The 19,106-nt window shown below is 42.3% G+C and overlaps 1 protein-coding gene across 2 annotated transcripts in view; it reads left to right on the top strand.

Annotated features, from left to right (window-relative positions):
* LOC126354047 (DNA polymerase delta subunit 2) overlaps nt 1–19,106 on the top strand; it is a 123,725-nt gene that overhangs the window by 29,562 nt on the left and 75,057 nt on the right. For both annotated transcript variants that reach the window (XM_050003393.1, XM_050003392.1), the window contains exon 2: nt 12,455–12,582. In XM_050003393.1, the coding sequence (XP_049859350.1) occupies nt 12,455–12,582 (128 nt within the window). The remainder of the gene's footprint in view (nt 1–12,454; nt 12,583–19,106) is intronic.

Raw genomic sequence — 19,106 nt, 5'->3', positions numbered from 1 at the left:
CTCTCACCAGCTGTGTTTGCAAGGTGACAGAACGTACGATTAATGCCTGGCTGGTATGGTGGCTAGGGTCTTGGAATTTACTAACCACAGCACGATGTGGATTTCAAGTGCACCATTTTGCAGGCCATCTTGGCACTTTTTCAATCTATATTATGAGAATGTATTTCTGCGGAAATACCAGACTGGGCATGTTTTTTGATTTGGAGAAAGCCTATGACATCTGCTGGAAGACTGATATCCTCTGTACTCTACATGTGGGGCTTCCGAGGCCTCCTGCACTGTTTCCTTCAGGAATTTTTAAAAGACAGGATTTTCAGGGTAGATGTAGGTTCTGCTGTGTTGGACATCTTTATTCAGGAAAATGAGGTGCCTCAGGGCTCCGTCCTGAGTGTCATCCTCTTTGCTATAGCCATTAACCCTATTATGGCCTGCCTCCTGCCAGGCATCTCCGGCTCCATTTTTGTTGACGTTTTTGTGATTTGTTGCAGTTTTCCACAGACTTTTTACCTTGAGCGGTACCTTCGGTGATGTCTTGATCATCTTTACCCGTGGAGTGTCGACAGTGGCTTTTGCTTTCCCATTGACAAAACAGTTTGAATTTCTGGCGGTGCAAAGAACTTCTTCCACTTTCTTTTCATCAAGGGCCTGTTGCTCCTCCGTTTGCTGAAACTACGAAATTCTTGGGACTTTGATAGAAAAGTTTTTTGGTCTGTTTTCCCACGTGCCTCACCTGGCTGCCCACTGCACTCAGTCCCTCACTGTCCTACGTGTCCTATGTGGTAGTTCCTGGGAAATGGATCAGACCACCCTCAACCATATGTACCAATCCCTTGTCCATATTGAAACTAGACTATGGATGCTTCATTTATGCATCAGAACATCTGTTGATCTGACACTGTGTAAATACAATCCACCATCATGGTTCCATTTTGCCACTAGTGCCTTTTGCATAAGCCTGCTTGAGAGTCTCTATGCAGAAGCTGTCGAATTACCACCGTCATACCACCGTGATGTTCTCTTCAGCAGATATGCGTGGTGTTTGTCTACCATGCCCACCCTCCCATTGTACGCCTCCTCTTTCAGTGACTTTTGATCGCCAGTATGGAGCGCATCCCTCTTCTCTGCTATCTCCTGGAGTTTGCTTTCGCCTGCTTTTACCTATTGCTGCAGCAACTTAACTTCAAGCTACCTGCCATTTTCCTGATGGGTATGAGCCTGTCACCACCTTGGTTTTGTGCAGTAGCCCATGTTCACCTTGGAATTCATTAACTTTCTTGGGAAACTACCCCACTTTCGATCTATTTCCGTAAGTTTCTCCATCTTTGCATGAAATTTAGCAATAGTGCCTTTGTGTACACTGATGGCTCTCGGACTCACCATGGTGTTGGGCGTCTTCATCGTTGGCACCAATTAGTTTTGGTATGGGTTTCTGGAACACTGCTTAGTATTTATAGCGGAGCCTGTTTCAGGCTACGCAATAAGTCCAACAACACGGGATTTGCAATTGTCATCTGCTTTTATTCTCTCTGTGTCCTTCGGAGACTCTGTGTGCTGCACAAATTCCATCCCTTAGTGCAACGGGTTGAATAAACCTTTCACTTGATCACTCTTGAGGGAGCCTCTCTGATGTTTATGTGGGTTCTGGGACACATCACTCTGACTGGAAACAGGCTGCTGGCAAGGCCAGTTCTCCTACTTCGGCCCATTTGTTCTTCCATTCCTACTGATGTTCTCCGTGTTGCTGTCGTTCTGCAGGTGGTGTCATTTTGGCGTCACCATTGGTCTTCCCTTCATGGGAACAAGCTCCGGTGAATAAAGCCTCTCCCAGCACCTTGGCCGACCTCCTCTCGGCCCTGTCGCTGCAAGGAGATCATTTCAGCTAGGTCACATACCACTGTTGTTTTAGTCATCACCATTTTTAAGTGGTGGTTCCCCACCACTTTATGCTCATTGTCGTCAACCTTTGATGCTTCTCAATTTCCTGACTGAATGCCCTTTCTTTAACCATTTACGTTCTAATATATGTTTGGGTTATCAGCCGTTTCAGTGTATGACGCACGCCCTGTCTACTGTGTTTACTTTTTACCCATTGTAGCAATATGGTGAAGGACATTTACCCTTTAGTTCGGGACCTCCATTGTGTCTATGGCGTATTTTGTTGGCCTTTCTCCAAGAGGAACTCCTAGTTCTCAGCTCTCTTTTTTGCACCCTTAAAAAAACATCAAAGTGACTTGCTGAAGTATGTATTTCATGTATACCATTCTCACTTAGCAGCAGTGCTCTGTGATAAATTATGCGCTATTAATAGAGAAGTTGTACTAATAGAGTTCATGAGTAGTCTGCTATAGGAGATGTGGGTTTTGATGGACATCCTTCAATCAAATAGAGTTGTCAGGAGGGCCTTTTGGTTCAGCTTTTTCTCCCCGCAAGAGCTAGAATACATTGTATTAGCAGCAAGTGATTTCCCTATATTATCAGGTGAGATAAGTATTCCAACAGAGACAGTAGTACCCCCCAGTTGAAATGAATAAATAATGTATCTTGTTTTAATAGGGTTTGTGATTTTTTTTTTATCCATTAAAGAAGGCAAGTATGCTCCCCTGCTGAAATGCATGAGTGCTGTTGTCCTCAAGTAGTTATATTTTTCTGAATGTTTAAGAATCAACTGTAAATGAACTATTAAATATTGTCGAATCTGCTCTTTTTGAATTTTGATAAATTTGGAAATTTATTGCAATGTGCTTACGGGACAAATATCAGTTTCTTGGTGTGGATATGACCTATTTCATTTGGAAATGTAGGAATAGTTGGTGGGTCACACCGATTGAGGCGGCACAATGGTTAGTACACTGGACTCGCATACATGAGAACCAAAGTTCAAGAACCCATCCAGCCACCCAGGTTTAGGTTTTCTGTGATTTCCCTAAACTGTTGTGGGTAGATTTTGGGATTGTTCCTTCTCCATCCTTGGAACAGTCGAAGCTAGTGCCCCACCTGTAATGAGCTTGACGTCAGTGGGATGTTAAATGCTAGTCTTTCTTCCTTTCTTCTTGGTGGATCACATATCCCTGATTTTTATCTCTCTCTATGGCTTTTTTGTTGGATAGTAGTTATACATCTTTTCGTCTTTGACATTTTAAGAAATCCTGGGACACTGGAGAGAAGGTAATTTGCTCATTATAGCTACAAGGAATAATTTGGAATAATTATCACTTTGCTCGTATATTGTTGTGAGCAAGACAAATAGGTTTCTCATTCAGTGACTCGCAAGGAGCATCATTTAACATAATAAGTGAAATACAGAATTTACTATTTTTTTTGTAATTGACACTGGAATTATGTTGATGAATTTGGAAGTGCACATCCCGCAATGTAATAATCACCTCTAAAAAAGTGTACAAAATTAAAACAATATCAAGACTTTTGTTATAATGAGGGAAGTTTTACAATAAGTAACATTTGGTTTTATTTTGTAATTACACGATCGCAGATCCATAAAAATTGGGAGTGTGTCTACGGAGCAATTTAAAGTGGAGCAACCATGTAAAAGTAATTGCAGGTAAAGCAGATCCTGGCCTGAGATTCATTGGAAGAGTCCTCAGAATGTAGGTAGGACTGTTCACGCGCGTCTGCTGTGCTCAGGCGGGACCGTTAGAAGTGAGGAGAGTGTGCTGTTAGATATTTCTCGTCGTTTCGCCAGTAACGCTCACGATGTCTAAGCAACAGGTGCACCCCTCCATTGTGCAAGTCATAACTATCAAATTTTCTTGCTTGTGAAGGAAATTTGCCAAAGAGTGACTGCGCAGTTCGGTGATAAAACAATTTCAAAGACGCGTGTGTTTGCCTGGCATAAAAAGTTCAAGGAAGGACAAGAATGTGTGGAAAATCAGCAACACAATTGCCATCCTAGGACCAGCATTACAGACAAGAACATTCATGCAGTTAAAGACATTATTGACAACGATTGATGGGCGATAGTATCAGAAATTGCACAAAAAGGTGGAATCAGTTATGGGAGCTGTCAAGCAATCATCACAAATGACCTACAGTTCTGTAAAGTGTGTTCCAGATGGGTCCCTAAACTTTCGACCGAAAATCTGAAGTTGAGAAATGTTTAAGTCTGTCAGAGGCTTAAATCAAGGTTTGCAGAAGAAGGGGATGCATTTTTTTAGTCATATCATCACCTGTGATGAAACATGGGTTCACCACTACACTCCAGAATCCAAACAAGCCAGCAAGGAGTGACAGAGGAAAGGGGAGGCAGCATCAGTGAAAGCCAAGACTCAACTGTCAGCTGGCAAGGTTCTTTCAACCGTTTTTTTTTTTTTTTTTTTTTTTTTTTTTTTTTTTTTTTTTTTTTTTTTCGATCAATGAGGCATTTTGCTGATCGATTTTTTGCATGCGCGACACACAATTAATGCTGTTTACTACTGTGAACTGTTGAAAAGGCGAGAGTTGCTTATCGCCACAAAAGATGAGACCAGTTGATTCGACAGATCGTCGTCCTCCACGACAATGCATGACCCCATACTGCAGCCTTAACTTTCTCCAAGCTACAGGAAATGCATTGGACTATACTTGATCATCATCCTTACAGCCCGGACTTATCGCCCTGCTGCGCTTTCCATTTATTTGGACTGCTTAAAGAAGCTCTAGTAGGGTGATGATTTGAAAGTGACGAGAGTGTGGAAGACTTTGTGCACAACAGGCTGGTGACACAACACAATTCTTTTTATGGTGAGGGTATAAAAAAAAGATGCCCATACGCTGGGACAAATGCATTTCCAAAGCAGGGGACTATGTGGAAAAAGAAATTATAATTGCCACGAGTTTTTAAATTAGTGAATTTAAATAAAAAATAAAAACCCATTTATATTTGATCCACCCTCGTACTTGAATATTGTCAGTCAATCTGGGATTCATACTAGGTAGGATTCATAGAGGAAATAGAGGTGATCAAAAGTAGAACAGCACATTTCATCGCAAGTTCATTTAGAAAGTGTGAAAATGTTTCGGAGATGTTCAACCATCTCCGGTGGCAGACACTAGAAGAGAACCTCTGTGCATAACAGTAGTTTACATGTGCAAATTCCGAGAGTGTACAATTCTAGAAGAGTCAGCTGATCCATCACTTCCTCCCACATATGTCCTGCAAAAATATTGTCAAGGAGATTTGGGCTTACATGAAAACAACGGTTCTTCCCACAAACCCTTCCCTCCAGGGGGCTCATGGTTCTTTCATGAGTTTGTACGTGACGCACACAGGGCCCCAAGCTATTGCAGCGCTTCGTTTCCTACCTGGGCTTCTTTTTCTGCAGCGTGCCCCTCCCTCCCCATCCTCGCTCCTTTCCCACTGCTCCCTCCTTCCCCACTCTGTGTATTGTGATTTAGGTCCACCTAGATATCCACTTGGTTTCTTGTAATGTATGCGATTTTGTGCCTCCAGCCAGCTCTCTCCCCCTCCCCCTACCTCCTCGCTCTCTCTACCTTTCTGCCATTTTGGTCCCTCCTTTGGATTTGACCTCCACTCCTAAATTTTCTATTGTTAGTGTGAGCCATTTGGGGAAGAACTATCTCCCTAGTGTCTACGACATGGGATTCCTCTGCCCCCTTTCTTTACGTACCGTGGCTCCCGCTCTGCCCCCTTTCTTTACGTGCCGTGGCTCCCGCTCTGCCCTGCTAGGTCACCAACATGTGTAGCCAGTCCATGTGGCGGGGCTGTTATGTAACCACCTGTTTGAGGCCCCTGACAACACAGGAATCACATTACTGATGTCTAAGCTGTTGCCTCCCCATATACACCAAGGAGGGGGTGCTTGATATCCTGGAGCAACAGCTGCCGTGCCTGATGCCTGTAGCTGTGGTTGGGTGGTGCCCATGGGGAGAGCTCCGGATTAAAGTGAGTAGTATAAGGGCAGATGCTTGTCACATGAAGCATATCAAGCTGCAAAAATCTGACCATCCTTTAACATTTCGCCTCTTTGAATTGTAAAGGACCATTGAATGCTGCTTCGTATGATCCGGCACCCTTCCCTTACACTCTGGGAGGTGGGCCAGGCTAGCCGTCTTGGGGTGAAACACTTTCCCGACTACCTTATTTGTACTAGGACAGATGGGGCCACATTCTCCTCCACAAAGCTATTTTTTTATTTTGTTTTGGAAAATATCAAGGACAAGTTAGTAAAGTGGAGTCTCTCAGTAAAATGTGGTCGGGATCCCTGCTGATCAAACTTCTTCTGCTGCCCAGTTTGCAGCTCTTCTTGCTTGTGGTCGTCTTAGAAATACCCCAGTGTCTGTTACCCCTCACCAATCTCTGAATAAGGTCCAGGAAGTGATTTTTCATAGGGACCTCATCCTAAAAACTGATGAGGAACTCTGAGCTAATCTGGAGCGACGTTGTGTTCAGTTTGTTCCGACGTGTGCAGAAGGGTCATAAAGAAAATCACACCAACACTGGCACCTTTGTTCTGGCTTTCGAGGGAGATACCCTCCCAGAGGAGGTTGAGGTTATGTGCACAGATGTAACTTGAAGCTGTACGTCCCACCACCCATGAGTTGCTTTCGGTGCTTGTGTTTTGGGTGTACGTCTTCCCGTTGTATGGTGGACCCTCTGTGTGGTGACTGTGGTCACCTACTCCTTGAGAAAAGCCCCATGTTCAGCCACCTGTGTATGTCAATTGTCATGACCGCCATTCTCTTCGCTAACCAGATTTCCCAGCTTACAAGAGGGAAAAGAAGATACAAGAGTACAAGCTCCTGAGTTGCTATCATATGCTGAGATTTGCCAAAAATATGACTGACTCCACCCAGTGTCACTTTTTTCAACTTTTACCTCAGTTATGTCCTTTCCCTGTTCTACCTCTTCCTTGTCCAACCCCATCCTGTCCTCTCCCTCATCTGCAGTCCCCTCTGGGTTCTGCTCTCCTCCCTGGCCGGAGAAGACCCCCCTCCCCCCCTTCTTTTGAACCTGCTGGTGATGGCCCATCCCCCTTTCCCCCCTCCCCTTCCCCCCTCAGGCCGGAAGCCTACTACCACTACTCAGCCACAAGATGCACCATTAGTGTGCCCCAAAGTCGTCGGTTCTCTTTCAGTTCTGTATCTTGCAGAATCCTGTACTGTATCTGTGTCATGTCCTCCATCTCCTAGAGCCCCCGGAGATGTCATCTCCCCCCTCGCACCCTGAATCTGACATCTTATTTATGAATGTCACCCTATCATTGTCAGTGACGACCACTGGTACAGTGACATGACCTCCCATTGGCTTCTTTATGTCTAACCTGGACTCTTGCCACATAACAATCCAGTGGAATTTCAACTGTTATAATCATCACCTACCAGAAATACAACACCTTCTTTCCTCTTATTCTGTGTTCTGCTTTGCTCTTCAAGAAATGCACTTCCGTCATGACCACTCTCCGAAGTTTCATAGTTGTCAGGCCTGCTGTCGGAACCATGCTGGCTCCGGGTTAGTTTCTGGATGGGTCTGCACTTTGGTTTGCATGGGTGTCATTAGTGACTGGATCCCCATTTGTACCAACCTGGAAGCAATAGTGGTTAGAGTTCAAACGACTGCAGCAATCACCGTTTGCAATGTCTACCTCCCTCCAGGTAGGCCACTTCCTTACGTTGAACTGTCTACCTTAGTACAGCAACTCCCGCCCCCGCATCTCTTCCTGTGGGACTTCAAATGCACACGACCGCCTGTGGGGGAGTGCCACTTAGACGGGTATGGGTATTCTAATCGACCAACTCATTAAAGGCTTATTTTGTCTCCCCTCAATGACTGTTCTCCTACCCACTTCAGTGCCACTCATACCATCTTTATTGCTATCGACCTCGTGATCTCCTCCCCTGCACTCCTGGCTTCCCTACATTGGTTACCATGATGATCTTTGTGACAGTGGCCACTTTCTGGTGATTCTGTTGTTCCCCTGCTGCTGTCAGGCAGACATCCCCCATATTGGGCATACCGCAGGGCCAATTGGTCTTTACATATGTCTGCTGTGTACTTAGACATCTGTTGAATTGCATTGATGCAGTCGTGCAGGGTGTGTCTGCCATGATACTTCTTGCTGCTGACACTGCTATCCACTTATCCACAGGTCCTCTTCGTTGTTTACTGGTACTGTAGTGGACCAAAGACATAGCAGTTGCTACCCAGGAATGCTGACAATCACAGGAGATTCCGGCAACATGTCTACCACGTCAACATAGTCACATCTTCTTCATGTGAATGCAGCAGTTGGGAAACATTAATCATATTTTCTTCAGCTGCCACGGCTTTCAAGAAACTACAAAACTATTACAGCATCTGATGAGCTCTGGAATCCCATTGCCAACAAACTTTAAATTAAGCAATTGAAGGCACAATTCAAGTGTTTAAGCTCCTATATGATTTTATACCCCCCCATGAACCATGGACCTTGCCGTTGGTGGGGAGGCTTGCGTGCCTCAGCGATACAGATAGCCGTACCGTAGGTGCAACCACAACGGAGGGGTATCTGTTGAGAGGCCAGACAAACGTGTGGTTCCTGAAGAGGGGCAGCAGCCTTTTCAGTAGTTGCAAGGGCAACAGTCTGGATGATTGACTGATCTGGCCTTGTAACAATAACCAAAACAGCCTTGCTGTGCTGGTACTGCGAACGGCTGAAAGCAAGGGGAAACTACGGCCGTAATTTTTCCCAAGGGCATACAGCTTTACTGTATGATTAAATGATGATGGCGTCCTCTTGGGTAAAATATTCCGGAGGTAAAATAGTCCCCCATTTGGATAACCGGGCGGGGACTACTCAAGAGGATGTCGTTATCATCAGAAAGAAAACTGGTGTTCTACGGATCGGAGCGTGGAATGTCAGATCCCTTAATCGGGCAGGTAGGTTAGAAAATTTAAAAAGGGAAATGGATAGGTTGAAGTTAGATATAGTGGGAATTAGTGAAGTTCAGTGGCAAGAGGAACAAGACTTCTGGTCAGGTGACTACAGGGTTATAAACACAAAATCAAATAGGGGTAATGCAGGAGTAGGTTTAATAATGAATAGGAAAATAGGAATGCGGGTAAGCTACTACAAACAGCATAGTGAACGCATTATTGTGGCCAAGATAGACACAAAGCCCACACCTACTACAGCAGTACAAGTTTATATGCCAACTAGCTCTGCAGATGACTAAGAAATTGAAGAAATGTATGATGAAATAAAAGAAATTATTCAGATAGTAAAGGGTTATGAAAATTTAATAGTCATGGGTGACTGGAATTCGGCAGTAGGAAAAGGGAGAGAAGGAAACGTAGTAGGTGAATATGGATTGGGCCCAAGAAATGAAAGAGGAACCCACCTGGTAGAATTTTGCACAGAGCACAACTTAATCATAGCTAATACTTGGTTTAAGAATCCTGAAAGAAGGTTGTATACATGGAAGAACCCTTGGAGATACTAACAGGTATCAGATAGATTATATAATGATAAGACAGAGATTTAGGAACCAGGTTTTAAATTGTAAGACATTTCCAGGGGCAGATGTGGACTCTGACCACAATCTATTGGTTATGACCTGTAGATTAAAACTGAAGAAACTGCAAAAAGGAGGGAACTTAAGGAGATATGACCTGGATAAACTGAAAGAACCAGAGGTTGTACAGAGTTTCAGGGAGAGCGTAAGGGAACAATTGACAGGAATGGGGGAAACAAATACAGTAGAAGAAGAATGGGTAGCTTTGAGGGATGAAGTAGTGAAGGCAGCAGATAATCAAGTAGGTAAAAAGACGAGGGCTAGTAGAAATCCTTGGGCAACAGAAGAAATATTGAATTTAATTGATGAAAGGAGAAAATATAAAAATGCAGTAAATGAAGCAGGCAAAAAGGAATACAAACGTCTCAAAAATGACATCGACAGGAAGTGCAAAATGGCTAAGCAGGGCTGGCTAGAGGACAAATGTAAGGATGTAGAGGCTTATCTCACTAGGGGCAAGATAGATACTGCCTACAGGAAAATTAAAGAGACCTTTGGAGAAAAGAGAGCCACTTGCATCAATATCAAGAGCTCAGATGGAAACCCAGTTATAAGCAAAGAAGGGAAAGCAGAAAGGTGGAAGGAGTATATAGAGGGTCTATACAAGGACGATGTACTTGAGGACAATATTATGGAAATGGAAGAGGATGTGGATGAAGATGAAATGGGAGATACGATACTGCGTGCAGAGTTTGACAGAGCACTGAAAGACCTGAGTCAAAACAAGGCCCCCGGAGTAGACAACATTCCATTGGAACTACTGACGGCCTTGGGAGAGCCAGTCCTGACAAAACTCTACCATTTGGTGAACAAGATGTATGAAACAGGCGAAATACCCGCAGACTTCAAGAAGAATATAATAATTCCAATCCCAAAGAAAGCAGGTGTTGACAGATGTGAAAATTACCGAACAATCAGTTTAATAAGCCACAGCTGCAAAATACTAACACGAATTCTGTACAGATGAATGGAAAAACTAGTAGAAGCTGACCTCGGGGAAGATCAGTTTGGATTCCGTAGAAATGTTGGAACACGTGAGGCAATACTGACCCTACGACTTATCTTAGAAGAAAGATTAAGGAAAGGCAAACCTACGTTTCTAGCATTCGTAGACTTAGAGAAAGCTTTTGACAATGTTGACTGGAATACTCTCTTCCAAATTCTAAAGGTGGCAGGGGTAAAATACAGGGAGCGAAAGGCTATTTACAATTTGTACAGAAACCAGATGGCAGTTATAAAAGTCGAGGGACATGAAGGGGAAGCAATTGTTGGGAAGGGAGTAAGACAAGGTTGTAGCCTCTCCTCGATGTTATTCAATCTCTATATAGAGCAAGCAGTAAAGGAAACAAAAGAAAAATTCGGGGTAGGTATTAAAATCCATGGAGAAGAAATAAAAACTTTGAGGTTCGCCGATGACATTGTAATTCTGTCAGAGACAGCAAAGGACTTGCAAGAGCAGTTGAATGGAATGGATAGTGTCTTGAAAGGAGGATATAAGATGAACATCAACAAAAGCAAAACGAGGATAATGGAATGTAGTCGAATTAAGTCGGGTGATGCTGAGGAAATTAGATCGGAAGTGAGACACTTAAAGTAGTAAAGGAGTTTTGCTATTTAGGGAGCAAAATAACTGATGATGGTCGAAGTAGAGAGGATATAAAACGTAGACTGGCAATGGCAAGGAAAGCGTTTCTGAAGAAGAGAAATTTGTTAACATCGAGTATAGATTTAAGTGTCAGGAAGTCATTTCTGAAAGTATTTGTATGGAATGTATCCATGTATGGAAGTGAAACATGGACGATAAATAGTTTGGACAAGAAGAGAATAGAAGCTTTTGAAATGTGGTGCTACAGAAGAATGCTGAAGATTAGATGGGTAGATCACACAACTAACGAGGAAGTATTGAATAGGATTGGGGACAAGAGAAGTTTGTGGCACAACTTGACCAGAAGAAGGGATCGGTTGGTAGGACATGTTCTGAGGTATCAAGGGATCACCAATTTAGTATTGGAGGGCAGTGTGGAGGGTAAAAATCGTAGAGGGAGACCAAGAGATAAATACACTAAGCAGATTCAGAAGGATATAGGTTGCACTAGGTACTGGGAGATGAAGAAGCTTGCACAGGATAGAGTAGCATGGAGAGCTGCATCAAACCAGTCTCAGGACTGAAGACCACAACAACAACAACAACAACAACATGATTTTATAACAAAGGGTCCAAATAAGAATATAGGAGGAGAGATTTTTTTTTACATTATAATATAGTAAATATGTTAATTTACTTTGATTGTTATTTAAGTTCAGTTTAAATGGATGAAACTATATATATTAAAAACAAAGATTCCAAGACTTACCAAGCGGGAAAGCGCCGGCAGACAGGCACATGAACAAAACACACAAACACACACACAGAATTACTAGCTTTCGCAACCGATGGTTGCTTCTTCAGGAAGGAGAGGGAAAGACGAAAGGTTGTGGGTTTTAAGGGAGAGGGTAAGGAGTCATTCCAATCCCGGGAGCGGAAAGACTTCCCTTAGGGGAAAAAAAGGACAGGTGTACACTCGCGCGCGCACACACACACACACACACACACACACACACACACACACACACACACACACATCCGCACATACACAGACACTATATATATTGCTGTAGGGGTGAAGCCCAAAAGTCATTTAAAGACATAGACAATGCAGTATGTGATCTTACGATGAATTACATTGAGAATTCACTCAACCGAAAATATTATCAGTGTAGCTTTCTTTTGCATCTGTTTCTTTCTCTACATTTTGTGAATATTATTGCCTTATCTAAGTGGATAGATACACAGGAATCATAGTAAATCTAGTGATAGTTGCTGTCAAGGTGCTGCCAGGGCTGTCTTGCACTGTATATGCTGTTACAGTGGGTTTAACCATTGTTGAAACATTGATTTTTTTTTTAGGAGACAGTGTACCAATACGTAAACTGTTCCAGTTGAAACCAGATGAAGAGGAGTCGTGTGTTGTTATAGGAACGCTTTTCAAACATCAAGAATTAAAACCAAGTATTCTAAGGGAAATAAGTGATGAGGTATTATTATTATTATTATTGTATTTATGAATTTGTTGTTGCACATAAGTCTAAATTATTAGAGTTGCAATTCCCATTTGATGTTAAAATTGATTTGTAGATATTCTTTTTGGTGAGATTCAATTTTATTTAATGATATCTTTGTAGTCATTTTGGCTGCAATCAGTAGATTTAATGCTGATGTCATTGGCACAGATAGCAGTCAAAACACTGTGAATTTTATTTAAGATAATGCTGTTTGAATACTGAGGATATTTTATTCATTAAATGACATTGTGATTGAAGAATACGAGTGAGAGCGAGCGAGCGAGAGAGAGAGAGAGAGAGAGAGAGAGAGAGAGAGAGAGAGAGAGAGAGAGTGTGTGTGTGTGTGTGTGTGTGTGTGTGTGTGTGTGTGTGTGTGTTCATATAAGACACTGTCTCCAGTCCCTGACCCAACTCAAATTACATTTTATTTTCCGATACTATCAATAACACAATATTATTGTTTTAATTGCAGGATATACTGTATAGGAGTAATAAATATGTATTTAGCGTTTATGATTCAGTACACACAAAACTTTGAATTGGAAACACTTGTTACAGTACTGCTGAGAACATCTCTTTTTGTCGTAAAGACATAACAGCACCTTCCATTTCGAGTACTTTATTCCAGACCTGGCCTTACACTTTGGTGCCTGTTCCCTTCTCAATGAGAAGTCTGCCCTTAACACCTTTGGAGTGGTCTGTACTGGGGGAGAATGGACGTTTGATGGGAGATTTTGCATCATTGTCAGTGATAACATTTGTTCTGTAATACCCTGATCATCAGTGAGTATGGTACCACTGAAAAGAGAGGGCACATTCTGCCAGCTTTTTGAGAGAGATGCTGGTACTATCCCGTAGCCGAGCATTTTGAAATGCTGGCCCCGGATTGAATCTGCCTTGCAGTTTAATGACCAGGCCAGTACACTGGCCATCCTGGATGTGGTTTTTAGAAGACTTTTCACATCCACTTAAGTAAATATCAGGCTGCTTCCCAGATTCCACTTTAGTTACACAATGCACAATCATTTTGAAAAATGTCACATTTGACCATGTGATATATTTTCAAATTGTTTACGAAACAACATTATCTCCTTCAAAATACTCTCCATTACAACTAATACATTTATCCCACTAGTGCTTTCAATTTTCATCTTTAGAAATGGATGACAGCTCTTCCTTTGATTTTTTCTTTGGCTTCTTCAAAGTAGTGAAATTGTTGTCCTTTCATTCCCCTTTTCACGCATGAAAATGTCGGTCTGTGAGCACAAGCTTTCGAATTTTTTTCAATATTTTCATTGATTCGAATAGTTGATAGATGTCGAGAACGAGATTTGCCATTAAGTGACATGTCGCCATTTTTAAATCGAGCGAACTGCTCATACACTTGAGACTCTCCCATAGCGCCATCTTGGTAAGTTGTTTTCAACATTAAAACAGTTTCAGCAGCATTTTTGCTAAGTTGAAAACAAAATTTCACAGCTGCACATTGTTCACTTAAACTTGCCATCATAAAAAATGAAACAAGAATAAAACAGTGCTAGCAAAAACAGTCACTGCAGGGAAACAGAACAAGCCACATCAGCAAGCCACATTGATGAGCCACATTGACAACACAGGCAGCACTGAACTGGCAATGCATTGTGCTGTACACGCCGAGCAGTAGAAATGCATTCGACGCAAATTCCACCCACGGCAGAATTAATCTGTTTTGTTTATGGTACCCTCTCGTACACTGGACGCAGATAGAAGGGGTTCACGGATTCGTGGATTTCTCCCCCACCCATTTCTTTTTTGGTGGTGGTGAGAGGGGGGGTGGGGAGGGCTGGTGAAATGCATTTGTTAGAGTCTGCGCAGGATATGGCAGGTGATGCACATTGACCACTTTTCACCCAAAGTGCTGGGCGAGTCCGTTCATTTGTTCAGAAGGGGAAGCCAACACTGTCTGCAACCTTTTGACCGGTTGGCGATGACAGACTTGAGGTGCATGCCCTGCAGTCTTTCGCAAAACGGTTTTACAGAAATTATTCAGTAAAAAATCTCATTCTTGTGTTACTTTTAGCTTTATCTGGCAGGTTTATTGTGATGTGTCCATCATTTTGGTATTGGTCATAGTTACTGTGATATTTACATGGAAGTAAGACTGTGTGAAATTCAGAAAAGTTTACAATGAAAAACAATGCTATGATTTTGCTGCATATGAAATTTAGCTAACATATTGGATTAGAAACTTCGATGGAGGTTTCTACCTGCCACCAATCTCGAGAAAACTGATCTGATGTGGCACACCTATTTGCGGTCGCTCCGTGCCAGCGATAAAGCCAGAGTGAAATATCGACAACATTCCTCGTATTGCATGAATTATTAGAGTATCAAAATGAGATTTTGGTAAATGATAGCATGTAATATTTTGCCTTATGTTTATTGTGCAAAACTTCATTATTTTCCCTGTTATTGCAGTAATTAGAGACTGTTTCAGTGAAAGAATGCTATTTTTAAGGGCCATTGATAGCTGGTGAAATGAGAAATGATATGGATTTTGGAACAACAGAAGTGAAGACATTACAGGTTTATTTTGTACCGAGGACGTGCTTTTTCTTAAGGTACTGACTTGATATTTCCACTGTTCCTCACTTAGTAAAAGTTAATAAACCACTGTTTCAGAATTGTCTCGCTATTGTGTCTGCACAACATGTTAGTGAGGTGAGACCTGTAAACTCTGCTGTGTTTTAGCAAAAGAAGAAGCCTTTAACATGGCAGCAAGAGAAACGTGTAGATTTTACTCAAAGGTCGCCACTCATGACAGTTCCCTGAAAGTTACAAATGGTTAACAAGCCAGGCAAAAATTAATCGCTGCAGTTTTGGTGGTATTCTTTTCAGATACTAACCAAAGTAAGGGAGACAGATCTTTTTGAATCATCACCATGTAAGTGGGGCGTGGAGGTCCCTGCCCTATATATATATATATATATATATATATATATATATATATATATATATATATATATATATATATATAAAAGAAAGAAAAAGAGTGAGTGTTGACTTTGGTTTAGAACAGCACTTACCCTCTAGCACTCGGCATTTCCCCTACAGTGCCTGCCCGCAGCCCCCAAAAAAGTGTGAGTGTGGGCTTCAGTTTGAACGACACTTCCCCTCCAGCACTTGGCATGCAACTGCCTACAGGACCCCACCACTGCCACAAATCTGGCTTTCACTGATTATAGGACACCATAATGGATTGATTGATGCTGGTGACCTAAATAATTAATGGAAAATCTCATATAAAGATGTGAAACAAATACTAACAAAGAGATAGAGGGGCTGGCCAGTTCTTACCTCAGCTCTGTACAGCCGATAGTATGCATCCTCTTTGGTTTGAAGCTGGCACAGTACCTACAGTAGAATATCTTTGGCTTCCCTCTGACAACCATGCCTCCCTTCTTGCTACCCTCCCTGTTTTCCTTTCCCTGTTGCTTCATAACCTGGGTTGTGAGTAACTAAATCCACTTTCCCTTCTTCTCTTTCTTTCCCCTCTCTCCTCCCTGATGAAGGAACATTTATTCTGAAAGCTAGGAACTTAAATTTTCGGTTGTTTTTTGTGTATCTATTGGCTGTACTGAGCTGAGGTAAGTACTGGCCAGCCCCTCTATCTCTTTGTTGGTATTTGATTGATGCTGGTATTATTCCTAGTGTCATTGTGTGGGAAGCCACCATGTACTACTTCAGGTCACCCTCAGGGAGTTGTTCAGTGACCACACAGTAGCATGTCACACACATCGTCTGTCCAAGTGTGCTGCTTCTCAAGAGGTGTGGAAAATCCAGGATGAAGAGTGACAATATTATTAAAGGATAGTTGTTGCTCTCCATATAGAAGAGAAGCTGAGTCGCCGATGGGCACAACAAAAAGACTGAAACAAGGAAATTTTTGGCCAAAAAGGTCTTCATCAGAATTGGCCTTTTTGGCCAAAAACAGATGCGTTTGGTAGTCTTTTTGTTGTGCCTGTATGTTCTGAGAAAAAAATGTGGGCCGTTACTTATTGAACTACCCTCGTATTACTTCATTTTGTTACAATATAGATATGAAGATTTACTAAACTTTAGTATATTCATTTCCATAGGAATGTTCTGAGTATTTACAACTGTATCTAAATACTGAAGTATCACTTGATAGAGACAAATTTACAAGACTCCTCACTTGATGAACAGCTGACATAATGTCCACATTAATTTCTGTCCAGACATTTATTTCCCAGTGTTCTGTCTAGGGTACTGCTGTCATCTTGATTGTTGGCTGTGAAATGCACCAAGTGTTCATTTGCTTTGATTATTGAATTGGTATTGTGTCGCTGAAGAAAATTTTGTAGTGGAGCAATGCAGGTACTAGTGTTATTGTGCATCAGAAGAGATTTTTTCCCGAGATCTTGTGCTAAAGGCCATACTTGAGGATCAAGCTTTATGTTGATGTGCCTCTCCCTCCCCTTAGGCCTCTGTTACTCCTGTGGACCACAACCAGCTGGGTTCTAGTGTCCGCTGTAATTTCTCCCCTCAGTATAATACTGCCTCCTTCAGAAGAGACTGTTGTGGACAGTGTAGCTTCCATGTTACGTTTCCCCCAAGTTCTCCACACATGACCATAATTTCCATGTATTTGGTTGATGCCTAAGTTCATAGCATTTTTCCATAAGTTCAATAAGTGCAACAGATACGCATTAGAGAGACTTTAGTTATCAGTAATATATTCTCCTTCACTATTTACAACAGTCCACCAATGCTGGGTAACTTTTTGATTTTACAGCTGTAGAAATCTCTTGGTTTTGAGATGAACAACTTGTCGAGGCATGTTTAGAGCACATTTTTATCTGGAAAGGGAGATCGTTGAATGTTGTTTGATAGAGAGAGCGGAAAAGGTGAAAATCTGAGGGTGCACGATCAGGGGAATAAGGTGGGTGCAGAATGAATTACTAACCTAACTTCTGAATAGTGTTTTCTGTCAGTCTAGCAGAATTGGGTAGGTGTTATTATGGAGGAGCATCACTTCACGCAGTCTAGATCGTTGTTCTTGGATTGCGTCTGCAAGACGTCTCTGTTGCTGACAATAAATGTCAGCAGTAATGGTTACACGCCGGGTAAGCAATTAGTAGTAAATCACGCTGTTGCTCTTTCGCCAGCTGCACAACATTATCTTTTGTGGATACACACAGGTCTTTGTACAGGGAGTTGGTACTTGGTTTGGCTTCACCTGTTCCTTTCTTTTCCTTATGTGAGCATGAAGATAGCAGTCACCAGTAAAGATACAGAATAGGACATTCCAGGAGCCAATTGATTATGAGCAAGCAGAGATGTAAGTATGCCCACCCACAGATTTTTTTGTGATTTTGTCTTGGAGCATTCGATACCAATACTCTCATTTTCTGAATCTCACCCATTGCACGCAAATATTGCATGATGGTGGAATGACATCATTTCATCACATTTGTCAGTTCTCGAGTACACGGATATGGATCATTGTGGATTATTGAATTTAAATGATCTTCATCAAACTCCAAAAGTCTTCCTGAATGTGGACAGTCACTAATGTCAAAATGATCCTCCTTAAAATGAGAAAACTAGTTTCTTGCCATGTTCTGACCAGTGGCGTTATCAGCATACAGGACGCAAATGTTTCTTCCTGCTTTTGCTTCTGTGCCCTTCTGTTGAACCTCCTTGCAGGTCCAGGGGTAAGAAAGCCCCGAGGTATTCCTACCTGTTGTAAGAGGTGACTAATAGGAGTCTCTCACTTTTCGGCCTTTATGAGATGGTCCCCTGTAGGGTTTGACCTTCATTCTTCAACATTTTTCCAAAGAATGAACCATCTACATCTACATCTACATTTATACTCTGCAAGCCACTCAGCGGTGTGTGGCGGAGGGCACTTTACGTGCCACTGTTATTACCTCCCTTTCCTGTTCCAGTCGCGTATGGTTCACGGGAAGAACGACTGTCTGAAAGCCTCCGTGCGCGCTCGAATCTCTAATTTTACATTCATGATCTCCTTGGGAGAAGTAGGGGAAGCAATATATTCGATACCTCATCCAGAAACGCTCCCTCTGGAAACCTGGCGAGCAAGCTACACCGCGATGCAGAGCGCCTCTCTTGCAGAGTCTGCCACTTGAGTTTGTTCAACATCTCCGTAACGCTATCACGGTTACCAAATAACCCTGTGATGAAACGCGCCGCTCTTCTTTGGATCTTCTCTGTCTCCTCCGTCAACCCGATCTGGTACGGATCCCACACTGATAAGCAATACTCAAGTATAGGTCGAACGAGTGTTTTGTAAGCCATCTCCTCTGTTGATGGACTACATTTTCTAAGGACTCTCCCAATGAATCTCAACCTGGTACCCGCCTTACCAACAATTAATTTTATATGATCATTCCACTTAAAATTGTTCTGCATGCATATTCCCAGATATTTTACAGAAGTAACTGCTACCAGTTTTTGTTCCGCTATCATATAAT

This window comes from Schistocerca gregaria, chromosome 3, assembly GCF_023897955.1.
Source record: "Schistocerca gregaria isolate iqSchGreg1 chromosome 3, iqSchGreg1.2, whole genome shotgun sequence".
Lineage (NCBI taxonomy): Eukaryota > Metazoa > Arthropoda > Insecta > Orthoptera > Acrididae > Schistocerca > Schistocerca gregaria.
This window is presented reverse-complemented; position numbering and strand designations above follow the sequence as displayed.